Here is a 27301-nt window from a genome sequence, read left to right on the forward strand (position 1 = left end):
CTTCTATTTCTTTGCCTTCGTAATTTAATAATGTTTGGTTTGTTTCTTTTTTTTAAATTTTTTTTTTGGGGTTGTTTTTTTTTTTTTTTTAATTTTTCTTTTAGATTGCCAACACTTTATTTTTGGAGGCCATTATGTTATTTGGAAGCTATGTTTCTTGCCCCAAATAATTTGTAACCTAAGAAAATAATGAGGATATATGTACCTAATAATTTCACATTATAATTTGTGGTATATTGTAAAGCTCTGATCTTAATGCTTTCTTAAGATGGTGCAACTCGGACCAGTTATTTAATCCATCTAGTGGCAGAAAAATCAATCCAGTGTAATGTTTCACTAATTTGTATATTCAGTGTTCTCATTTGGTTATGAGAATTTGCATGCACTACCACAAGTTGTTTCCATGAGATTGGAGGAGTATTTTATTGTTTTAGACAATGTACTTGGTACTTCAAGACTTCAGAAAAGTTGCAGTAAAATACCTCTTTATTCTGTCTTCAGAACAAGTTCACAGGCACTTGGATCAGCATGAGGTGAAATACTTGCAATTTGCTTTCCGTTGGATGAATAACTTGCTGATGAGAGAAGTCCCTTTACGGTGTACCATCAGGTTATGGGACACATACCAAGTAAGTACTTTTTTAAACCTCCATAACTCTGGTAATGTGTTTTGGACATGCCAGTATCTTTGTGAGTGGTTTTTCTTGAACCTTTTGCTTTGGTGTCATCTGAGAATTACCATAATAAGAGAGAAAACCTTCACTGATCACCACTACTTAGAAACATTTAATGTCTTCAGTCTTCTTGCCCTTCAAAGCCGAGCACTTGATGTCATGATAGTTTATAGTACTAAAATGAACACTCACTTGAAGTTGATATCAATATTCCCTTCTGTCTCTTCAGAGAAGCGAAACATTGAATTGTGCTTAATCAATGCCCTCCATCGATTCTGAGTTCCAGGCTTCTTATTGTCCATCTGCTTAACTACTCAATCCAATATTAGCTTTCAATCTTCAGTTCTCAGCATTTGTCCTTTGTCATGTCTTCTGTCTTATAGTTTGTCCAGATAAAACTCTTTATGTCACTGACCTCTTGTTGCGGTAATTATTTTTCTCAATAATTTCTTTTCCTATTGTCAAGAGAAAAAATTGATATTTGAGAAAAGTGGTTTACCCATTCTTAGTTCTATAACTTGATGTTCCAGTAGCTTCTGGTTGCAATTTTTTACTATATGTTTAAACTATGTATTCTTATCTACCAACTTTGTTGTTGAAGTCAATGGGAGAGGGGAAAGTAATACTTTAAATTCCATAAGCATTTTCAACTGGATTAGTCAGTAAATATGAGACTAACTCATAATTTGTGCCTTGTAAAGAGGTGTAATATCTTTAAATATCATTGTCTTTATATCTACTCATTATGTAGAAATGTTCAGTTAGTTTCATACACTTTAATGCCAGAATGTCTACTTAGACCATCTATCCAGACTTGTAACAGAGGGTGAAGAACTGCTTGATCTTCATTTAATGGGTCCAGTAAGCTGTTTCAGTGAAGTCTGATGGTATCCAACTCTAATAAGAACATGTTGAGAAATGAGGAATCTATCAGTTCTACTGTTAATCTGTTCTAAGAGGTGGTATCCTTGCAGAGTTTATTTGGCTGCTCATCTTTGACAAATTTCTGAATTGAACATGGCTATTGTTTCCATCTGAGGTTCTTTTGCCTCCTTTGTTTCATTATAGTATCTGTTACTCATTGTGATATCTGTTATTACCTGGTGAGTTATTCCAGTGTAAAATATTTATTCTTTGTAAGACCTTCCTGATAATTTGTAAGATTGAGCTATTTAAGTGTTTTACTGTAACTAATTTATCTCCTTTTGAATAATTTTTGTTGCTGTTGCTGTAGTATTTCTAGCTCCTGGAGGTTTTTTACCATGCTAACTCTAGCACTGCACTTGGTACCTGATCATTAGTGTTATGTATGCAATAAAATAGTGTAAGAATGCCTCCTTAATCCAACTAACCACCCATGTGTGCCCCAAAAATAGATGTTTTTGCCAGAATTCCAATTTGTGCTCATCTCTGAGCTATGATTCTATGATAATGTTGAGAAATTTCCTTTGAAAACCAAGTCTGGGGTTAATTTCTTGAACTATTGCCATGCTGAAAGGAACCCTTTCTCATTGCTAGTCCATAGGTACTTCTCAAGTCACACTTCAGTGGAATCTTTATCCATAAGTGTTTCTGATTATTTAATTCTAATTTTTAAAAATTTCTGATGTATTTAAAGTAGTATTTAAAAACTTAATACTTAAGTCTTTGCATGCAATTTCCAACTGTATCTTTTAAATCAAGGTTTCTTATATCTAAATACCTAAATGCAATTCCTATGCCCAGAGTGGGGACTATTTTTGTATATTAAACAAGCTTAAGGAATAATTCTGTGTTTTGACTCAGTAGGTGCAGGAAATCTGTACTGTGTTCTAGGTTTCATTATTTAGTAGTTTGTTCTGTATGCGTGTCTTGTCTAGTGTATTTCAAACCAGTAAAGATATCTTAATGTAGTCACCTCTATTGCCAACCCTTTTTCTGAAACAACCTCAACAATTCCTTGCTAATCAGATTTCAGTTGTACTTATGCTACACTGATTATCAACCTATAATATGCATCTTTTCACCCTCTTACTATGGATAATAAATGCAGTGAATCTGCAAGAGCCAATAAAGTTCATGCAAAGTTTTTGCTAAAGTGTTAAGCAATAACATTACAGATTTTTACCCAACTTTTCATGAAGCCATTCTGTTGCATGTGATTTCTACCTTAATTGTTTACAACTGTATTAGCAGTGCTGCTTTCCGAATGGAAAACACTTCAGAGATGGAATTTGTTCAGTTGGTTGTATTGTCTGTTTCATATTTTTAACATAAAGCCTGCTATAGGCCAAAGTTTATCTCTCATTTAGAGATATATTGTTAAAGAAGTTTTTCAGAGGGTTTAGCTATGGATGGACCTGTGATATTGGATTTGAAAGAGAGGTGTAAAATGAGTAAAGGCAAGAAATATAATTAGCTTTCCAGATACAGATGGGAGGAACAATCCTACTAATAAAAAGGGCTGGATAGATACTTAACTGCTTTTCTCCATGTACTCAAAAGCTGATGATCCTGTTATCAGGCTTGCTTTTGCTACCTCATGTGCCCTAAAACAGTAAATTAAGGAAACGTGGGAGTTCTGCTTAGATTTACACAGTTTTTCCATCTTCTGTTTCAGTGGGTACTTAGGATGTGCCTGTACCGACTTTTACCCCCCAATAATCTTGAACTGCTGTGAACAGAAATAGCTTTACCTGCACTTTAAGTTTGGAAAGGTGAACTAATCATGTTGTAATGTAACATCAGCAGGGACTACAGGCATTCATCCCTACGCTGTTGTTGTAGGGCTTTTGCTCAGACTCTACCTGCCTTGTGGCTCTTGGGAAGGGATGGGGCATTTTGAAGGCCTTGTTTACAGTCATCTCTAGTCTCAGTGTGTGTCATGATGTGGGAATGGCATAGGAGCAGCATCAGAGGAGGGTTCAGGATGGGTGGGACAGTCAGATCCTTTCATGTGGAAGGAATAGGAAGGCAGGTGGAACTGTCAGATCCCTTCATGTCTGCACCAGGAGTGCATTCTGGTTCCATTTCCTGCAGAAATCCAATGAGTAGAGAACAGTGGCACCTCTTGAAAGAGAGGATCTGCTGCTGATGTTTTCACAGAAAATAAAATTTTTCTCTCTTGTGTCTTCCTCTCTCCCATTAAAGCTGAAACCATGCCTTATTTTGCCAAGCTGCCTATTTTCCTCTGTAGCATTGGAAAAATAAATACTGTGCTGTTTCCAGCTTAAATTCTAGATTGGTGATTCTCACAGCAGGCCCCAGTTTCTCATGAACTGCAACAGAGGGCTTTCAGGGGAATAACAGCACGCTTAAATAGTCTGCTGTTGTGTATTTCCTAGTGTGACAGATAACTGCTGTTGGCTGGAGGTGTTAGGACTGCATTCTGGCTCTTGATATTTGTCACTGTTCTTCCATTGACTTTGGTGGGAATAAAATTGGACACTTTAATGATGTCCACCTCTGTGGCAGAATGTATGGTAGTTAGAATACTCTAGCTGGACTCATATTCTCTGTCTAGTTTAATTTAGGATTCATCAGTCATTTGTTAGGGTGTGTGGAGTAAATCATTGAACATACCCAAAATACCTGCACTTGAGCTAGTTAGAGTTGAGGGGAAGAGAAATTTGGAAAGGTTCCCAAATCCTCACTTCAGTAAGTACTCTGTCATTCAGTAACTTTATCTATGAAATCCACTAAAATACATCACTGTTATCTGAAGAACTGTGTAAAGTAGAAAAAGTAGACATGAAAGACATTATGCATTTTGCTTACGAAGGATATGTTGAGAAAGCTTCTTAGCCATAAATATTTAGTTTGATTTATTCTTTAACCTGAATTGCATTTTAATGAGTGAATTATCCCACTTCTTCACTTGTTTCAGGCTTTGTTTTTTGTGGATTTTGTTTTTATATAAATGCAGTAAATACCTTGTAAATTCTTTCAAAATAGAAATTGCTTGTTAAGTTATAACCAAGACATTTAAAATTTAAATTCATAGAACTGAAACTGATTTATATGATGTTCATGTCCGCAAACCAAAACAGTGAAACATAAGACCTGAGTTTTATCTTTTATTATATCTTGCCTTTTTATCATATATGTTATCATCTTTTTTGGCACAAAGGATTGGTAAAGTGAAGTAGCATGGTGACTGAATTATTCAGGATATATAAGTGTTTAACATATTTCTGTGGACTTACAAAATGCAAGTTAGTTTTATATTTGGTCCTTGACAGAAGGGTGCTTTGACACTATTTTAAAGATTGCTATTTGAAACTGACTTTTGTGGGCTTCTAACTTTAACTCAAGATTCAACATACTGTATTAGAAAAGGTGGAGATGTCTCAATGCTCAGCATCTGTGCTGTCTTACTCTAGATAAATACTTTATATGCTTACCATCAAATCTCAGAAAGTATCCTTTCTTCAGACTAAGACATTTTATTGAAGTTTCCATTAAAGTTTTTATTTTCATTTATTTAAATTCTTAGAATGTGTGTTGTCCTTCAGGCACTTCTAAGATACGCTGTGTTTACATGGCTGTGTACTCCTGTGTTGGGGGATAGGAAGCAATGCCATTACAGTGGTGGCATCCATTTCCAATTCTTCATCCTTGACTAGAAATGGCAGTACAGGACTTGAATGTCAGTGCTTGTATACCAATACTTAGAACAGAACAGAGTTTAGAACTGCTTAAATAGAGTTCAAAACTACATCTGATTTGTAGGCAGTTTGCAGCTGGAAGGAAGTCTCTAACAATGCCATCAAATCATCCTGATGCAAGATAACAAGGTGTTACATTGACTGGTGTTGTAAATAGGATGAGAATTTTCATAGACATATAAGTACTTAATTTTATTTATTTTTCATGTAGAATGGAGTGCATGTATTTTTCATTAAAGTGTTTACCTTCTGATCTGATGTTCTTATATAAATTACCTTTTTGTGCTGTCTTATGTGAAGTGATTTCTCTGTGTAACTCACCACAGTAGTAGTACATAATTTGCAAAGAGACACCAGCACAGGTTTCATAGCTAAAACCTTGCTCAGAAAAAATGAAAAGGGAAAAGGAAAGTAAAGTAGCAGCTATGTATGTTAGCTTCCAATTCTAAATACGTGCTGTCATATGCTGTGTGAATATTTAGAGTTGAAGTGGACAACCTAATATTTTCACCTGCCAGCAGGCCTTTTTGTTTGGTACCATTTAGCTGACTGCTGTAGTGCCAGCTCACCAGTAAGTAGATGATGCAGTTGGCATGAATAATGCACTCAGACTCATTGGAAATACAAAACCAATGTTTTGTACTGTTTACAGTGCCCTGCTGTCCTACTTTACAGCATTACCCTGTTCTTGTGTGAGGAAAACTTTAGTATTATTTTAAGGCTTACTGCATAAAATTAAGTGCAAATGAAAGAATTTATAAAATCCTGCCATGTAAAATGCAAAACAGTTACAAAGATTAACAAAAGACACAGAAAAAAAGCAAACAATAACGCTGATAGATTTTGACAGTATTGGTGAGTTGATTTACTGTCTCACTGCTGAAACAGATTTTTCTTCTAGTTTCTGTTCCCCTCAGCTCCCTGGCAGTATCTGTTAGTTTTCTTCACATTAGGGAAGTGAGGAGGCTGATGAGTACCATAGCCAGTGCAAGGGAGAGAGGATGAGAGAGGAGAGCTGTGATTTCAGCCCTAGTGTTAGATCAGAATCATTGCTTGTCCTTATTTGCCATCTTTCCTAAGAAGATTTTCTTCGTTGGTAGTTAGTACATTTCTCAGGCTGCATCCCTTAGACAAACTTCAGTAGGGAGCAGCTGTTGCTGGTGGAGCCTGTTGGCTTCTGTCTTTCTTCCTGAAATCCTGCAGGTGGGTCTAGAAAAAGACATTTTTTTTCCTCCTTCACATTTATTCTTTTTTCTTAGTCAAGGAGACTGATGCTTTCTTTGCCCAAAATAAATGCTATTTTTTTCTGGAAAATGTAAGTGTATCATCACATGTAATTGACCACCATTTACATCCTTCCCTTCTTCAAGGACGGTTGAAGTGTATTTTTCATTTCTTTGACTTAATGTTCATTTTTATTTTCATGTATCTCATATTGGACCTCATATGGTTTGTTGACCAATATGGTAACAGACATGATATTTGTTGGTATCATTTATGTAGCTCATTACTAGTTTTTCATTAAGGGTATTTTGTTTAAAAGTAGGCATCTAATGTTAAGTTTTAAGAAATAATATTGGTACAATTTTCCAGAAGTGCTGAGAATCCAGCAATCTTATTAAGCTCATGAAAAACTGCAGAAGCACAGGTTTTCTCTTTATCCAAATGGAAAGTAGATGTCTAAGTGTAGGGAATTATTAAAATAAAATTTTTGTTACATAAATTGTAACACTACCACCTCTTGCTCCTCCTTCACCCTGCCCTCCCAGGAAAAAAAAAAAAAAGCCATAAAGAGGGGAAAAAAGTTACACATAACAATGATTTTTGTCTGGCCATAAGTCATTGGAATTTAGGAAGTGTTCAAAAATGCAGCTATGGTTTTTTCCTATGTTTCTATTTTCCACATAGACTCAATCAGAGAATTTCATTCCCTCAACATGAGAATGATTTAAGTGTTTTCCAGTAGAGTTGTCTTGTGTTTAGTGCTTATTTTAAAAAAAAAAAAAAAAATCAATTAAAGTTGAAACTGGAGTACATTTCTCAATAGATACTGTAGAATCTATAAAAGAAAGGTGTTATTGCTACTCTGGTCTCAATCAAAGCCTTAAGCCACCTGAGACAAGAGACTCAAAATACAAGTACTGAAATCAAATTTAATTTTTCATGGCCAGGAATTTAGAGTGTGAGACATCTCATTGTTCCAGTCTGGTCGTTTTGGACCACCAAGATCCTTGAATCAGGTTAGGTTAAGTGAACAAAGACAAACATTTAGAGTGAGAGCAAAACAGTGGGGAAGGTATATACCCTCCCATCTTCTTCTACTTGCAAGCTTCATTATATATTTATCTCTTATAGTGATTTTTTTTAAATGGCTATTGAGTATTATTAAATATGTATCTAATTGTTTTAAGGTATACTACTTAAAACATCCCGTGGCAGTGATTTTTTTGCAATTTCTTTATGCAGTGTGAAAAGAAATTTTCCTTCTTTGATTTAACAAAAGATTCTTTTGAATTCACTTCCACTTATTTCTTTGATGATGAGAAATTGTGTCAAATCATTCTTTATTCACTTTTTCCCATCAGCTGTCTCAAAACTGTTTTCTATCTCTATGCAATCGCTCCTTTTACAAGCTGAAAATATCTGTACTTACAAAAGCCATTTCATGTGCTTTTTGTGCTTATTTCTGTTGTGTAGTAAATGGAAACTGCTTTGGGAGGTGATAATACCATGGATTCATAAATGAGATTTAAGTTGTTTCCTATTTATTTATTTATTTATTTATTTATAATTTTTCATGTCTTTTCTCCTGTGAAAAGTGAGTACTTCAGGTAATTGTTCTTACTTAATCCAACTTGACTGTCTTAGAGGTTCATGTCATGCATGACATCAGATGTTTATGCTTTGCAGTGTTTTTACCTCTGTGTGCATATCCAGATTGAATTTCATTTGTCATTTTATTATTCAGTAGCACAACAGCTTTCTGAAACTTCTTGAAGCCAAGTTTATTTTTTACCAGTAAAAGCTACTCTGAATAATTTTGCATCTCTACCAAACTAAGATTTTCCAAGACCACTTAGTATTTTAGTGAACAACACAGATTCTATTCTGCTATTTTTTGTCCTTTTAATTCTCTCATTTGACAATAACCTAATTTTAGAATCTGGCTTAGTTACCTTGTGAGAAGTGTCTGGACATATGAATATTTAATATCCAATTACTAACATGTGGGTCGGATCACATCTTTCAGATTTCTAGGCATTTGTCAATTTGAGACTGGCCAGTAGGTTAAATGTTCTGGAGTGGAGGAGACAGACATAGTGGGATATAACCTTTCCTGCCAGATGTAAAATGCAAACATGAAAGTTTAATTTTCTTAGGAAATAAAGGTAAAAATACTGTGTGTCTTGGTAGTGACTCTTCTTGTCACTACCTCTCATATACTGTAAGAGAAACCAGCTTCTGGGTTAAAAAGCATCAGTGTCCTCAGGAGGCTGTATTCAGGTCATGCCTCTGCCTTTGATTCTGCCACCTCTTGTTTTCTCTTGGGAATTTTTTAGCTCCTTCAGAGCTGGAATTCACCATCCTACTGTCTACTGAGCCCAGCCTTGATCTTGCCAACTTCCATTATAATTCAGGAAAACCTTTTCACATTGTTCTCTTTAAAAGTAAATGTAAAAGTATGGTTTAACTAAAATGTAGTTATTTGGAGCCATAGGAAGACATGAACAAGTGAGAAAAGAACTTTTTATTGCAAGACTGGCAATCTGAAGATGTACCTGTTTTAACATAATGTCCTTGTTCTAACTCTGCGTTCATTTGGAAGTTTCTTAATCCCTTTGTGTTCAGCAAGTCAGTATTTTCTTGTGTCAATAGACTCCTGGTACATCAAGTTTCCGTTGAACTTGAGCAATTGAAAAGTTTTTATAGTTTTCGAATCTTTGTCAGACAGCTGACTGCCATCAGCTTCTACCACATGGATAGTTACCTTCTGGGATAACTTTGTTGCCAGGGCAACCTTCCATTGGCAAGGGTTGTGCTCATTAGGAATTTATTGTGGCAGGCAGTTGTATTTCAGTGGTACAGCAATGAAGTCACTGACCTCTTATTGTTTGTCTTGTGTTAAGTGCAATCTCAAATAATAGAAAACTCAAAGAAAAGAAGGTAAGAGTGTTAGTCAAAAAAAGAGCCACACTGCTTTAACCATATATATATATATGCATATAAAACTTTATGTACAGTCTTTAACATGCCTAAGAATTACGTGCACAAAGGAGAAAAAAATGAGTTTTTTAAACAATAGTTCAACTTTTCAGTGAGAATTTAAAATACTCTGACGGACATCTATATATGAATACAACTCACAGGTTTTCTCCTAGAATAGAAAAAAGCCAGATGGTATTTATAGAATTATAATGGTGTATATATACGACTGGTACTCTTTTGTTGAGTCCAAGTCTATTTTGTTAGTTTTTCCTATTTATTTTGTAGTTTCTTGTGGAGAGACAGGGTTCCCAAATTCTCAGTGAAAGCAGACTAAGTGGGTCCTGATTTTCTGCTGGACCACATTCTAGCACAGAGCGGTGTGCACATTCAGCTTCCCAACTGTGATCTGCAATTTCACTGGCACTGGCAGATATAAAACTGACAGTAGCAGCCTCTATGAGATGCTTAAATATGACTCCCCATACCAGTTGAAGTTGTTAACTGGCACAAATGCATGCTTTTAAATGTGTTTGCATATTACTCACCAATACATGGGAATTTCTGTGTTTAGAGATCTGTCAGATCCAAGACTCTAAAGTTCCTAGTCTGTCCTTCCTGCCAGTGGGCTTACTGTGAACAGCAGAGGTGGGGTTGAGTTTGAGATATAAATGCAAAAAGATAGGTGTCTTTCTGTAAGTTTGTGTTCATTGCTGTGTTGGGTATCTAAGCTTCACCCAGTAAATAAACTCAGGAGCCTAGAGAGAGATTTAGAGTGATTTATGAGGTTTATGGTTTAGAGTGGCTCATCAGCTGAATGCCTTTTTAGGCTCCATTGAACATATTAACTCCATCTTCATTACCTTTGTAGAATAAGTACACAGCATGCTGGTAGGCACTCAAATTTAAAAATCTTCATCTCAAAATTGAGGCTGTCTGCATTTTTGCAAAAAGTGAATTAAAATTCCTTTCATAATATTTAAAAGGGCTTTTTATGATGTGAAATTCTTGACCACTAGATCAACTGTTTTAATGTAAGTGTGGATTGCAAATATGTTTGTGTATTGCTAATTTTTGTCCATTTTTCTTTGGTAGCATTCATTGACATCAGGGAAGATTCAGTGTGGAAAATAAAAGAAGGAAAAAGATGCGAATCCATGGGGTTTTTTTATGAGGAAGGTATTTAGACATGTAAAAACCAGAAAATCAAAACTCAGCAGTATGCATAGGGAAGCCTGGAGGTTTTTCTAGGTTCGAGTTCTTTAGACAACTTCTAGTACTGTTAAAATAGATGTTAATTTTTCTGTGGCTAAATGAAAGCTGATTGTGAATGCAGAGAGAAAGTACTTTCTCTTATGCTTAGCTTATCTTAAAGAATGGGACTAATCTCATTGACTTCAATAGAACAACTCATGAATTTTGTTATTTAAGCATGTACTCAAGTGCTTTATTGATCAGGATCTTGATGAATGAATATAGGATACTTGTAGGACATTAGATACAGTCTAGAATACAGTTTGTTTTGCTCCTTGGCTACTTTGAAGTAGCCAGTGTTTCTAGAAGGAGGCTTTATTAAAATTAATATTGTTCTCAAAGACCAAAGTCTGAAAGAGAGTTGTGCTGCTATACAAGAAGATAAAAAGGGAAATAGCCTTTCTTACATCCATAGGCTCTTTTAATTTTATGCTCCTTCCTCCCATAGATGTGTTTTAAGACTACATTACAATTTCAAGTTGTTTAGTATTTTAAATCTACTTAGTTTTCTTTTCTGAAGCTCCAGTTAGTTGTGTCAGTTATTGTTGTTCGTAGAAGTGAGCACTAACAACTAAACCATGACTGCCATTTGACTTTTCCCTGTTTGTTCTGATGTCTTCTTGTTGTTAAAACCTGAACAAATGTACAAAAGTCCTAACATGTTGTACAGTTCTCTGGTTCCTTGTTTCAGATTTATTAAGACATCTCAAGCTAACGCAGCCTGCACAGAAAATCTTTTAAACATTAATTTTAACTCTTTGCTACTGTGTAAGACATAATACCTAAATGCAAACACAACCTTGGGAGAGCAGGGGAAAAAAAGGATAAACAAATATTTGACAAATCCAGTAAAATCCAGTAAAAATAGCTTATTTATAGCAGCATAGGTCCTTGTGGAGAGTGTATGAAATTAGTATAATTACTGTTTGTTTCTGGAATGCACAACATCATTACAACTACATGAAATATTAAAAATCTTATCTTCTTTTGTCTCTCCAGTCCTTTAGCTCCTAGTAATGATCACTACGTCTTTAATATTCTGGCCTTTCTTGTATTCCTGATACATGACAGTCTTGTGCTTTGCTCTGCCACTTGCATTGTCCTTGGCTGTCTGTTTTGAGAGCTATTCTGCCCTTTCTTCCAGTCTCACAGGGGTTCTTGGTTCTTTTTCACTCTTCCTCCTCCATCCTATTCATGGGTGATCTGAGACTTTCTTACAACTTCACTGTCAGCTCATGCTGATGATTTGCATATCTACTTTTTTTCCTGACCTGTCTTCCTTAGTTAAGATACACGTTTCAGAATGTCTGTATGACAGTTCTCTTGAGATAGCTGATGACAATTACTGATACCAAGAATTCCTCTTTTCCTCAATAGAGCTCTTGCTTCTCCTATTTCATAACTTTTTCTAGTAGATTCTGCATAGGATTTTTTTGTTCAACATATTTTTCTCTTACATTTTCCAGACAATCTGTACTGTACTTTCCCCTCACAGAATTTCAAAAAGCCCAGTTCTTATTCTTTTTTTCTTGAATTTTCATCTAATGCAAATAATATGAATCCCTTTAAATCAGATAGAATATGTAATTTTCTTCTTCTGTCATTACTCAGATGTTCCATCATTCAGTTGCTTCATTTTCTTGGCATTTTTCTCTGTAAGTATTCATGTTGTTATCCCAATTTAGTTTCTAGTCTCCCAGAAGTAGTTCAGGAACTACTGATCAAAAAACTCTAACTATTTCAAAGAGTATATAAATCTAATAAATTTTGGCTGTTCTGTGCTTAGTTGGAATTAATATTTTTGTAGTGTGAAACTGAAATAATGCTACTTATGCTGCAGTATGTAGGTGAATTATGAAGGAGTTCTAAAGTGATGCCTAATGTGGCATCAGAAATGGACAGTGGTTTTCAAATTAAACCTGATTTCATCAGTCCTCTGGGCTGTCTTTAGTAAGTGTTATTCCACTAAATCTTTGTCACCTTTAGCTGTTAAGATTCATTTCTACACAACAAAAACCTTCAGCATAGAAATCTTCACTTGGGCACTAGTTCAGAAATAAAGTTGTCCTGATTATTCAGACCTCTGAACAGAGTATTTTCTGTGGAAGTATATAGTGAAAATATGTAGTGAAATATATAGTTACTATACTGGTTATTCTGATTAAGTATACAAATAGTTATTACTAATAATAACTGCATATTTTAAATTAGTGAATTAGTTTGATGCTTCCATCTTTTGTTTTGTTTTAAATTTGGCCTAGTCTATTTACCTTTTTGAAAACATATGTCTGTGAATGAACATTCGTTTCTTTATTCAACCTTTTTGGCTGCACCCTAATCCACTTTCACTGTGTGTGCAAGAAACCATTTAACAAACTTGTCCATGGGAGTCAGTGGGTAAGATTAATTTCACTAACTTAGTTGTCTTCAATAATGTTCCATAGGGTAATGATCTCTTTCAAGGAAGCTAAAATTCAAATTTCTCTAAAACACTCAAGACTAAGTATAATGTCTGAATCACATCTTGAACATCTTTACTCTGCTGCAATACTGTCATGACTTTGTAAACAATGAAAGAGTTTACAAACTGAAAATAGCTGTTGTGGGAAACATCTTTCAGAGATGGTGACTCACATCTGCTGTTGTAGATTTTGATAGCTGTGACTGGTGGTATTTGAAGGAAGATAAATTTCATTTCAAGCTCTCTAGCAAGCATGTGGGTTAAATTCTGGAACTGTATTTTCCCAAAGTGGGGAGGGAAAAATAGGACTTGATTTTTATTTAATAAAAAAATTAATTGTAAGAAAGAATTGTGTCGTTTATATAGCTTTCTCAGTTTGTATTAACCCTGATGTTTGAGAAATACCAAGTTCATGCAGTCAGATAGAAGTTGAATTGTGCATTGCAAATGGCACAAGTTTGTCATTTAGGTATGCTGACAGAGGTTGCAAAAAATGCCTTTGGGAACTTCATTTGAAGATAACTTATGAAATGAACTTCAAAAGTCATACTCTTTTTTTTTTTCTTCTTCTTTTAAGTGCCTCTGATTGAACTGGTAGTTTGTGAAGTTGAACAATATCCTTTTCTCTAATTTTTATAGTGGGCTGTATACTGAATTTAGCTACTATTATTTTTAAATGTTGAATATTGTTACAATAAGGATACTTCAGCCCACTTTAGCAGAATAATAAAGCACACTTGTATTTAGTTGATTACTGTGATATCTTTTCATTCCATTTGCAGGGGTTCACAATGCTTTAATTTCACACAGTCTAGCTTTTATTTCTCCACTGTTTTAAGCAGCACTGACAATTCACCAACCTTCCCACCTTTGCTTCCAAGTGCTCCAATTGCAACTTTCATATTTTCCTTGTTTTTTTGAAATTAAAAAAGATTTCTCTCTCTAGTACCATTAAGTTTTTGTTTTAAAGATGTATTTTTTACAGCCATGGAAATGAGAACTTCTGGCTTTTTTGGACAATGTGGTACTAACAGCCATGCTGCTCATTATGAGGTTTGTACTTACAGGTGTTAATAGGCAACATCCTGTAGGAACCTCAGCCCAGCCTGCTCTGATCTTCCCGTCATCTCCTATTGCCTTCAGTTATTTTTGCTAATGTGAATGCTGACATAAGCTTTCAGATAGCCCTATTCAATCCATCTCATATAATCCTGGGTTAATTAGACATTATGTCAACTCCAGTAGTGCATTTTGTTATTATATGGAGATCAGTGCAGTCTATCAAGTGGTTCTTAGTGTCTAATGTTACTCAGTGCATCTTCAACATCTGCTGAAAAAAATGGAAAAGCTGTGCACATTTTACAATAGTAATTTCAGACTATTTGTGCTTGGTTAACAGAAGTTCACATATATCTAGATTTGATGACATTGCTGTATCATGATGATGTGATAAAATACACAATAAAATTCATCATTTATTTTTGCAACCATAAATTAGAACCTCGCACAGCAGGTCACCTTCTCATAGAAAGAGCTCTGGTTAGTCAAGCAGGACCTGCTTTCCATAAACCCATGCTGGCTATTTTGCAAATTTTACAATTTGTGTTTTAGTAATTTTTTTCCTGTATAGCTCAACAGTTCCAAAAATTGTCATGTAGTTTTCCATATACGTAAACTAGTTACAAATTCCATGTACATTTTCAAAATATGGTTGCGACTTCATGAGAAAACATACAGGTAGTTGTGCTTCATTTCTTTTTAACATTCTTTGGTGAGAGGACTGTGTTTATAAATGCCATTGTCATATGCCATTCAGTGTATTTCAATTTATTTTCCATGGAAATTTGCATTGGAAAGATGTGATACCAGTGCTTTTCAATTTAAATGCATTAACATCCACTAAGGAAGTTGCAATATCTGCATTTTGAAGAGTGACGTATGTTGTGCAAGCTGAAGGATTGTGTTAATCTAATCAAACTGTCAAAACAATCCTACTTACAATATTCTTCTTCATAAACCCAGTAAGCATTTGAACTTGTGTTTTATGCCTTTTTCCTAGCAGAAAATAAGCATCGATCACACTCAAAGCATTTAGAAATGAGAATATTAACAAAGATTTAACTGGCAAGCTAGTATGCAACTGTGAGTAATGAACAGGAAAACCTATATCATGCCAGTTGCTCATCAACAGTAATTAAAATATAGTTTATAAACTTACAGCTGATACTTTAAAAAGAAGCAAGGTACATATTTTCTATACTTTTTAATATAGCATTTCAATCAAAGATACTTTCCTTTTTGAGGATAGCTGATTAGTAGTGATTCATACAAAGCTCACATTATCTTCCTGTGTGATTATCTTTCAACCTGCAGATTAAGTCATATTTTAAAACAGAGATTCGTTATAAGAGATTTATTTCTAGTTTTGATGTGATGATGTTTTTTTCCTACTGACTAAAAAGACATGTTTAAGTGTCATTTTGTCCTAGTATACTTTAGATATACTTAGTTATCTTAACTCTGTTATTACTTTCTGTTATATCACATTACTTCAGAGACTGAACACAGAGGAAATATTAATAGCTGTGGTGATTTATTATTAAAATGCCAAATTGGAAAAAAAGGTGCACAGAAGTACTACTGTTGGGGAGCAGACCAAAAAAACCCCACTAAACACGTTTCAGGATAGTTTGCAGTTAAAGTATCTTTGGTAAACCTTTTCTTGTTATCAGTTTTGATGTAAAACAGTGTCTGAGTAGTTATCAATTTAGAGAAGACAGTGTGAGCCTCTGGGAAGTACTAATGGAAAGATATTTTGGTATAACACTCTTTCTCCTTTATTCACTGTGAAGGAACTTACTTTGTCGATTAGAAATTTAAAAAAGTCATTCAATTACTTTGTAATGCGCAATAGTTGAAGTTGAAACAAAACAGATATTCCTTTATTTCATCTGAACAAAAAAGTAGCATCTGGTAGCATAACAGGTAGAAAGTTTTCGGATCAAAATACGATTTTAAGTTGATGAACAGAAAGTACTGCAGATGTCTGTGTATTTTTCCTATATGTGCTAGTTGTACACGTTATGTACATGTTACATATTTAGTTTTGAACATGTCTTTATTTAATATCAGGTGATCAGGAAAGAAAAGTGAATAACAGAATAGGAATACCTGCAGCTGCTAAAACTCATTCAGAATAAACATAGACCTGAACTTACAAACCAAGAAAAGCAGAAAAACCTTCTGAGACAGAGTGACAAAAATATAGTGGCACTTGAAATTCCCATTCATGTAAATGTAAAGTGACATGGAAAGATTTGGGGAGAAAAAGAAAATTATATTCTGGTACATAATCTTTAACTATGAACTGTGTGTTGCCAATTAGGAACAAAACTAAAGGTCATAACACTTTTATGAAAGTGTTAGAATGAAGAATGAGGACCCTAATTTTGCCATTATATAAATCTATGGTGTTCCTATGGAACAGGTTGGAGGAAATTGAAGATAAGTCAAAGCAAAGAATTGCACCTTCAAGATTCCTTAGCCTGGGGGAGAAAAGAAAAAAAGATTGAGAGAAGAATGTAGTACAAGTGTACAAAGTACCTGTGACATAAGGAAAAGTTTAGTCACATTTAAAAACTGGTATAAAGGTCCAAGCCTAAGATAGTTCTTTATACAGCACACAGTTTAACTGCTGAACTCTTTACCACAACACTCCATGGGTCCTGAATGTTATGTGGATTCAGAAAGGGACTGAGCAAACTTATGAGAGAAAAATCTATCATTAGGAATTGAAGCAGATTCCAATATCTAGATCAAGATACCTCTGTGCTATGATGCTGGTGGATGGGAACAAGTTACCTAAAGCTTGCACTTCCTTGAATTTTCCCTTACTGTTAACTGTCAAAGACAAGACAACCTAGATTCTTTAAGAGTAGCCATACTGGGACACTGAAGCTCACATGTTGATAACATGTGCATGTATTCCACATAGAAGAAGATCTTTAGGTTAGAAAGATACTATTTTTTTACAGTTTTTTACAAACTCCATGTGATTCAAGACTGTTTCTTCTTCTACAAGGCACTGTGTTTTTTCATAACCGCATCACGGTTGGAATGTTTTATGTTGCCTCAAGGGTCTAAGGAATGCAAAGTTGGCATGCAAAATTAGGCAGCATTTCTTCATTCACAGTATTTTTTAGCTTACAATACTGATATTGAATTTTTCTACTAATTTACATATTTAAATAGAAAATTGCAACATGTTGATTTGCGAGACACTGAAATCTGTGTTTTCTATGTAAATTTATTTTGTTTAAAAACTATATTCTTAAATGTGTCCTCTTTTGTTTTTCAAATATATTTTCTGCTCTTCTTTCCACATACATTTTATTTGAGCACTTGGCAATATGACACAGTAAGAAAATTTAATTTCCTTGTTTGGTCTTCAAATATATGAAGGGAGCTGTGAGGAGAGCAGGTTTCTTCATTCAGTCCAGGTCAGCAGGTTGCTTGATTTGCTGACAAATAAATAAGCAGAGGAAAGTGCCAAGAAAAAAATTGATACAAATATTTTACATAAAATATGATTTGTATTCTAGGAAAATTATCTTTGCTTCTAATTAAGAAAGCCTTTAAATAATTATTCATCAAAGTTCTTATTTTTAATGGGATTATGATAGGTAGACCTTTTTGTGTTAATAAACTTACTTAAAGTGCAAAGTGGTTTCCTCTAGGTGTTAAGGTTGCTCACAGTATAAAGACCTGCTTTTTGTCTCCTTTCTTTACTGCTTCCTTTTCCTGGTCTCAAGCAAACATCCATTTTGACCTCCAGTTTTTCCAGTAATCCACTTTTTAATATTTATATCTTATTTAGTTCCACATTATTCATATGAGAATCATTTTGTTCTTCACAAAATTTTAATACCAGTTTTGTATGTTTAAATGCCAGGAACACATATATCATATATTTGGAAATATATATTTCTTTAATTTTAAGCATGGTAGTTTTCCACTATGGATAAGACATTTATATTGTTTAACAGCATTAACAAAACCTAATGTTATTCCTTCAGCAGGGGAGCAGGGATGAAGCAGGGAGAACAAAGTGTAGGAGAGATGAGTCATCTTGTTTTTAATATTTCTAAATAAAACAGTTGTGTTAACATGCTTTGATCCTTCAATAAGTGCTTGGAAAATGAAGGGAAGATAAAAAATTCTTTCATCTTTTTGAATAATTTCAAACCATTTGGAATTTGGTTTTCTTCCAGGTTGTCCCTTTATATAAGTACTAAATACCACATTATTAGGTTTTCCATCATATTGCTAAGTCCAGGTAATTAACAAAAAATTATGCAAAGTATAATGTTGCAGGTACTTTTATTGTAGTAAGTAAGTCTTGTAAAGCACTTTTTAATGAGGAATTTAACAGTTGCTCATTTTGGTATTAAAATGTAATGACTATCTATTTTCTTTTAGATGCATTTGAATTTATGATTTAAGCTACTCTGTGCATTTTATCCCCTTAGCTTTTATTCAGATTAATCAGCTTGTTGCTATAAATATTTTTTCCTTGTGTCATTTCCAAAAATTCTGCTAGTATCAGTAGAAAAGTAGACTTTGTAGAGTTAAATCTATATTAAATGTTTTTACTCACCAATGCAATTATACCTTTTTCTTCTTGCCCTTATTTTGCTTCATTGCTTTCAGAAGTGCAAATAAATCCTGAATCAGAAAACTTCATATTTAGAAGGAGTTCTTGGAAGTGTGAAGATGAGCACATGTGGAATCATGCGTATCTGTGCTAAAACAAGCTTAATCTCACACAAAATTATGAAACAGATGCCCATAAGTTCATTAATGTTGTGCAAAAACAGTGTGTTAACAACCTTGGGAGGTGTTTATCTCATCAAGTATGGGTCTCCTTGCAATCTACCTTTGGTGCAGCCTAGTTCTTTTGCAGAATGCTATTTACTGAAACCAAGTGTGAGTTGTGAGTGCTTTCTTGTTCTCCTGTCAGTGAGAGGGTTGAACTTGTGGTGTCTCAGCTGCCATTAATTTCTTTCCTTCTGCCCATGGCTGTGAGGAGGATCCTTTTCTAACACAACTTTATTGTTTATTAGACATGATTAAGTTTAGGCAAGGCACAGGGAGCTAGGCAGAGCTGGGCAGTTCTGTGTTGTGCTGCTGTGAGAGGAGGCTGGGAATGGCTGGCTGACCATGTTAGAAGCAGTCATTTCTGCCCATTTCTACATGAGATGTGAGTCAGTTTTACTGACTGCATGTGCTAATAACTGTTTTTTCTGATGTAATTCGTAGAGCAGAATAGAATAGTTCATTTGGAAGGGATGTACAATCATCATGAGTCCAACTGCCTGACCACATTATGATAAATTTTTGTTGCTCACCTACACTAAGAAAAAACAAAAAATATCAATGCTTTACTGACTTCTCTTGATGCTTTCTCTTCCGTACATTACTAGGAAAGGGTGTCACCAAAATACAATATATTTAAATCTAGCACCACTGCAGATACAATTTTAGCTATATACTTTCACTGGGGAAGGTGTTTTGTAGGGCTTCATCCTGAGTTTTGATCTTTTTACAAGCATGATTGAGAGGTGCAGGAAACTATTTAACACATTCCTGCTGGAAAAGTTGCTGTTTATGTCACAGGAGCAGTGTAGTTTCTCAAGAAAATGTGATCAGTTGAGTCACTCATTAAGTTTTATTGCATCTCTGGTTTGCTGAGATGTCAGCTCGTGTTCTGAAAATAGTGTTCAGAAGCCTCATTCACCAATGCCTTATTCCTGAGAAGAGGCACAAAAGTTGTTCTCTGTTTCTCCAAGCTGGATTTGATGCTGGCATACGTTCCTGTTCGCTCTAAAATGGACTGTAGCGTGTTGTGCACTATTGAAATAATCTGCTTCTGGTCAAGCACAAAGGCATTTCACAGTCTACAGCACCATCCTTCATCCTTTATGGAGCAGTACAAGAATTTAAATAAGCTCTCATGCAAGGAAGATTATTTCTCTTTAATATAAACATTTTAACTGAAGGGAGAAAGAATATCTTATTGACTGTCAGGAAACAGAAGTGTAAACTCATTCGGTTTGTGGTTATGAAGTATAAGATTTAGAGAATTAATGAACTTGCAACTTAGTGTTGATTTAAAAGAGAATGTAGTACAAAAAGAATTAAGGTTTCCTAGGTTAGTTGATTCATTTTCTTTGCCAGCTTTCTGATGTCTTTCCTCCCTTCAGCCATTCTATCTTATCTACAAGACTGCGTAGACTTTTCCAGGTCATTGTGAAAATAAGTTTTGATATAATATTTAAAAATATTTCGTAGAAATAACCTTTCTAGAGGAAGGACACTGCTTTATCACTGGTCAGAAAGTGGAATTTATCATAACTAACTATTGAAATATAAATTTTTGGAAAGCACTTTATAATGTATTTATTACTGAACATCCACTAATGCACGTGAGCTAGAAAAACGCACTTTTTATTTTTCCTGCACTTTTTAGTTTTCCTACTAAAGCATAGCTTACTTTCATGGTGGAGTGTTGATTTTTGTATTTGAAATTACAAAAATAAAAGTGAAAACCTCTATTAAGTTATGAATGACAATTCAGTTGCCTTCCTGAGTTGTCTGATAGCTTTGTCGATATGGCAGTCTAGATTCTGGGGGCATGTTTGCAGAGATTTAATATCAGGCTTATACCCTTGTTTCAGCTAAAGCCATGAACACACCACTAAACAGTGCAGGGAGGAGACAGGCTGAGCTACTAAGAGATTCTACTTAGAATATCAACCATCATCCATGTTTTGATCTGACCTCTAGTTTTTTTCACTTTATTAAAATGATTAAGAGCAAGTCTGTGCTTAGGTCCTTGCATCAGCAAAAATAAAAAGTGCTTAAGAAGAATTGAGTATTGATAGATGAGATATTCTGTGTAGAAATTCAGTCTTTCTCACTGGTAGCACAATTACTCCACTCATCCTTTTCCTCTGACAAATGGAACACAACTGCTGCCAGTTGTCTGCTAATTGCATCCTTTTTATCAACTTTCAACTCTTTCTATTAAACTGTGATATGCTCTATTTAGTATATTATTCTGTAGATTTGTTTCTTAGCATTCCCACTCAACAGATATTTATTTTTGTCATGCATGTGTTTCTCTGCGAGAGTGAGGGAGTGTGAAAGAACGTGTTGAGCAGTGTCAGAAGAAGCTCATTGCTATTCTAACAGCATGACTGCGCTCCTTTAGGAGGGCATTCAATCCTTGGCATTCATTCCCTCACACTGATGTGATAACAGAATAAAAGAGTTTTACAGCTGATTGAAGTCAAGTAGTAGAGCCATTGTAAAGGCTCACAAGAAGATTACTGATGAATACCATTACTGCTGGAGGTTGGACTAGCAATTGTGCATGTCCGTGCTTTCTTATAGAGAGTGAATAATGAAAGAGAGCATGTGTTAATAATTCTGAATTAGCTATGCTTTCCTTTCCTAAAGGGAAGATGGTGGTGTCTGTTTGACTTCAGAGTGCTAAGAATTATGTCATAAATGTTTACCAAGTTCTGAGAAATCTTCATTTTTAAGTGGTAATTGGAATTGTGGTTGTATTAGTTCTCTATTTTTGAATATGAGAATAAAGGAAATTTAGAATGATATTCTGCTTTAGTCAAAAGGTGTTTGGCCATTTCAGTTATTAATGGAAATTCATAGTTTTTCCCATCTTTTGCACTGCAACATTTTCATTTTTCTTATGACAGGAAACAGATTGAAAGCTTTGAATTTATTGCAGTACATGGAACATTCTTTGCTTATAAATGAAACCGGTGACTGAGATAAAATTGAAGGCTCTTTTGTGGTTTAGTTTGGCTGAACATTTTTGAAACTAAAATAGTTTGTGTCTGATTTTTTTTTCCTGCAGAGAGGGAGTATGTGGGAAAACATTACATGAAATTCCCAGTCTGACTCATTTTTTTCTGTTATGCTTTTAAGTAATGAAGGAATAAGAAATAAAACTTTGCAAGAAGACTTTCATGTGCAAGAGTATAGTTCATAACTATGTGTACTACCTCTGACAAGACCCTGGATGCTCCATAAAATCACAGGTTGGCCTTAGCCATGGTTCAATACATGACTGTATGTGAGAACGTGTTTCAAAAGAATGATTGCAATCCAAACCACTGCAGTAGCTGTGTCATTCAGAAATGACTTTCTGAATCCTAGCAAGCTCCTCAGAGCCCTCTCTGGCCTCTACAAGATTCTTTTCATCAAACTCTGTTTGCTTCCTGATCCTCTCTTCAGTCTTCCTGGCTCTGGTTGATGTTCTTTGCTGTAGTTTTTCTCCCAGTGTTCACTGTGGTCCCTGGAACTTTCAATTTGCCTGAAGGGAAGCTCCTAAGGGATCTCACTTCTTCTCTGGAGACATCATCCTGACCTCTGGTGTCTGTTTTTTGAAAAGGAATAAACCCCCACAAACTGAAAACATATAATAATCTTTTACAATACTCTTCAGTTGGATCCTCACAAATATTCGTAGGATTACTGTACATTGTATAACCTTTAATACATATTCCATTGGTTTTGTAGATTGCAATAATTGCATGCAGTGATTATTTTTTGTCCTTTATCTGTCTTTGAGAACAATGGCAGAAATTCCATAGATAGTGTTGGTATCTCTGAATGAAAAAGGTATTATGAAAAGTAATAAATGGAAATTATGCCTCCAACTTCTATTTTCTCTGAATTTGTTTCTAATGGAACTTTTATGAAACACAATAAATAGTATTGAAAAATGCAAGTTTTATGTAGTGACTTAGGAAATATTAATAATACCTTGAATAAGCTCAATAGATACCAATAGCTATACAGCAGGTTTTTGCATTCTAGGCAGAAATTAATATTTTGGAGAGGAAACATGGTCTAATAGATAGGACAGTAGAGATAATAGTTGAAATGCCTGTGCTTTCTTGCTTTTTGATTTAAATACAATCAATTTTTCTTTCTTTCTTGCAAGAAGTTATGGATGAAAATTTCCAGATAACATCGCCTACTCTTTCCTTTCTGTAAAAGGAGAACAGACTTTGTGAAAATTTTATATAAATTATTAAATACAAATCAGCTCAACAAAGACTGTATCTTCTGATTATCCTTTAATAAATTCTCATGTTGCTGAAAAAAAGATCTTATACATTGTGCTCAAAGTTCCACAAAACTAATAGTAGCATTTTCATGATTGAGCTTTTAATAATCTTCCTGCTTGTTAATAAACAGGTTTTCTTCTCTCTAATGGGATTCTTTCCTTGTTCATAGTAATTTATCAAACCTGTGGAAGAGCAGTGTGTTAATGGGAAAACAAATCAATCTGTCCTTTTCGAGAAGTATAAACAACTTTCATTGGTGATACTTTTTTAAAGCTTAGGTCGCAGACAGAGAAAAGTTGTCTCTTAAGTCTGTTCTAACTTCATTTTAATATTTCAGAAAAAAATCTTTTTCTGCCAGTTATGTGCTGTTGGTTTGCTTTGAAACAAGCCAACACCTGCTTTTTAATAAAACATTTTCATAATTAAAAACATCAATTTTGTTCAGTTTTCCATAAGATACAATTTGAAATGTTTTGTTTCATGATACTGTATGACTTTTGAAGTTAAATATTTAAGTGCAGACTAAATGTTTGTATGGTTGCAGTATATTTATTTTTTTAAGTGTGATTATTGATATTATCTCTGAATACCTGCTATGTAAATGAGGTATATGGTAAAGAGATTTTTGGGATTCTGCCTCCCAGACTCCCTTCCTCTCTGGTATTGAGTCCTGTTCCATTACACATGCGCTCTTCATGGCTTTTATTCTATCTGGGCTATGAAATTCTCTTTGCCTCTGGTCCTGTACCCATTATGGAAAAGGAACTCTGCTGTTTGGTTCCCTGTAGGCTCCCAGTGAGCAGTGCTGACAACCTTTGCTTCCTGCCTGTTTCCATAGTAGCAGCACCTTGTCATTTTTGAGAAGTGATTATTAATTTGGTTTATAGTTTAAGTGCCCAGGCGTGCAGTGAATTTTACAGCCTTCAAAGGCTAGCCAAGCTTTAGCGGGATAACATGAAAAATAAACAGCCCTTGGAATGCTCCTGATCGAGTCCTTGCCGTCTGAAAGTTACGTGGCAAATGCAGATTCTTGAAAGGTGGCCAGGATCCATCTTCAGTAGGTCATCACGAGTCCTCAGAGTTGTAAAACTTCTGGAATCAGTTAGTAGTTTGCCACCACTGTTTCTGTCACTGTGCCTGGATGCACGGCTCTGGGAGTCTCTTCAGTGTGTAAATGTTCAGTATAACTTTGTGTGAACTGATTGCTCTGTTTCGCAGCTCATTTTGCACATTGCTTGTTTCGAGCATGTTTCTTCCAGCTACGTGCACTGTGCTGACTTTGTTTTGGCTGGAATGAGCTACAGATGTTTTCAGTGTGTGGTGAGCTTCATCTTTCCACAGAGCCATTCTGTAATAGCAGAGATTTTATACTAGTAAGTTTTTAATGCTACCCTGAAAAATGAGGTGTACAGAAAATGGTTCTGAAATGCTATTGGATGATAACTATTGATCATCATAAAATCTCTGCTTCATTTTTTTTTGTAAGATATCTAATTGCATTAAATATGGTTTATTTTTTATTTAATTTTTCTTTATCCTTTGCTATTTTGATATTGATTTAGGATGTTTGGGAATCAAGGAATCACAATGTTCAAAAAGTAACCATGGATGAGTAAGCTGTGTCAAAAATCTTGTAGCTATGTACCAAATCAAGTTGTATTTGAAGTTTACATTATTTGTGAGATATGAAAACATCGGCACTAACTTAAATTTATGCCCAAAAATACAGCTTTACATCCTTCTTTCTAGCATTTTGGAATATATATTAATCAGATGCTAAAGTCTAAAAGTTCAGAGTCTTCAGTCTTCACTGCTATAGGCAAAGTAATGTGGGAAATATCAGTTTAATTAATTTGGAAAATATTATAAAGCTGAAGGACAGATACAGTTAACAATTACATTTTGATGCCACATCGTTTAATAAGTAAATATGTTATTTTAGTTCACACTTTGGGTAGATAATATTTTGTTTGGTCTCTGTTGTAATTTTCTAGAGTCTGAGTTGTTACTGTGTAGCATATTTGTTTCTTTCACATTAATTTTGTTGATAAAATTCCTCTTGAAGCCTGGCAGCATAATTTTTTTATGATTTTTATTGTTGCTGGTTACAACTTAATAAGAGAGATTTAAAGAAAATTATATGTAATTTTTTTTCTTTTATAATAGTAGAAAATAAATCCAGTAAGAGTTATTTATAATCTCACTATGTATTCTTTTAAAGTCCTAAATAAAGTAAGCAAGTAAAATGCTTCTGAAAATTTGGAGAGATGCTTAGGAATCTAATGCAGTGTCCAGGTTGTTTCAGGGGGACTAGTATTTGGTCGATAGTTTTTGATAAAGGAATTCACAGAAGTACTATACTAGATGTTAACTGTGAATGTCAGCTGAAGAGTCTGTGTTCAGTCAAAAAAATCAGCAAGAAAGCTTTTCTTTGGATCAAAGCTGTCCTCCTATTTTGAGCTGCTTAAGGGTAGAGGTAGTGATTAGGGCACTCTTGTTTGCTTTGTCATCTGTTGGAAGTGTCTCAGGCTCCTGGTACTGAACACTCAGTCCTGTAAATGTCAGCATGGATTAGTGGAGAATTGCTCACAAAAGCTGATGGAAAGAGAACAGCAAGTCATGTTTATTGACAGCAATAACAGATTTGAGTAACTTAAACTTCACAGTCTGGTGATGTCATGTCAAACAGGAAAAACATGAAGCTGTGCAGGTTACCTCAGGCTGTCAGTATGGAAAAACCTGTTGTAGAGCAAGAGCTTTTTAAGCCCTTGTGCTGTATTTGTGATGGAGTAAGGATTTCCAGAAAAAACCTCAATGCATTATTGATAATATTAAAATGAATAAATTGCATGCAGGTGGTAGTATCTTAAAATCTGCCTCACTTTCTGCCACTTTCTTCTTCATTTATACCACTACTGGATATTCTTGTACGAGCTTTTCTAAGAAAGTGGCTGCTGGGAAAGCCTTGATGGTTAGTGTCTGATACACCTGAGATGGAGAAAAGTACAAAAGTGCTACTGTTGTAATCATCTTGTAATTTCTCAGGGCTCTTCAGGGTCAACATAGAAATTTCGTTTTTCAGAGATAAGAACAGTAGCATCAGAGGTAACCTCCAGAGAACCTTGATAAAGCAGATTGCAACAACTCTGCAGGTGTTGCCATTCCCACACGAGTCTTTTGCTTTATGCTGCTGTCTTCAGTCACTGGTCTGGTGTGAAAACTTACTACTAAAGCAGACTTTGTCTTGATTGTTCTGCAGTTGATTGTCAGCATCTTAAGAAGATTTAAATCAAAGATCTTACCTTGATTCAGTGTCCTGAAAGATATTTAAGTTCTGAGCAGGCTGTGGCATCTATGGAGTCATTTAGCATCTTCAGAACTTTAGTGTTATTCACAGGAAATACTTTTGCTAAATCTAATAAAGGCAATCATATGTAGTGGATGTAGTCTCTCATTCTGATCAGAGTTCAGCAAAGCTGCACCTGATCATCACTATTAATTCTTTGTGTGCTAACCAGTTGGTAGATGGGAATAGAAGTGATCTGTAAAGTAGTTTTGGATTATCTTGGTGAGTCTTTTGTATTAACAAAAGAAGCAGCTAGTCTTATTCATCCCAAAAAGATCAAGCTCCTGGTGATAGCTATCAAGTATTTAATGAATTTAATTAAAATTCGTGCATTATTAACATTTCCATCTGTGATATTGAGTGACTAGCAATTTTCAGATACTTGGAATGAGTAATGTTGGCTTTTCAGTTGCTTTTGACATCAGCCCTTTTATAAACCTGCAGTTTTGCACAATCACAACTATAGAGCCTCTGTGCTGGACGTAGCTGAAGAGCAGCTGAGTAATGTTCTCAGATGTTTTGCTTTTTCTTCTCTTTAATCAGACAAGATGTTGCTG

The 27301-nt window shown here is 34.8% G+C and overlaps 1 protein-coding gene across 1 annotated transcript in view; it reads left to right on the forward strand.

Annotated features, from left to right (window-relative positions):
- TBC1D22A (TBC1 domain family member 22A) overlaps positions 1 to 27301 on the forward strand; it is a 141928-nt gene that overhangs the window by 74151 nt on the left and 40476 nt on the right. The window contains exon 11 of the mRNA XM_068995461.1: positions 502 to 629. Coding sequence (XP_068851562.1) covers positions 502 to 629 — 128 coding nt within the window. The remainder of the gene's footprint in view (positions 1 to 501; positions 630 to 27301) is intronic.

This window comes from Aphelocoma coerulescens, chromosome 1A, assembly GCF_041296385.1.
Source record: "Aphelocoma coerulescens isolate FSJ_1873_10779 chromosome 1A, UR_Acoe_1.0, whole genome shotgun sequence".
In the NCBI taxonomy this organism is placed as follows: Eukaryota; Metazoa; Chordata; class Aves; order Passeriformes; family Corvidae; genus Aphelocoma; species Aphelocoma coerulescens.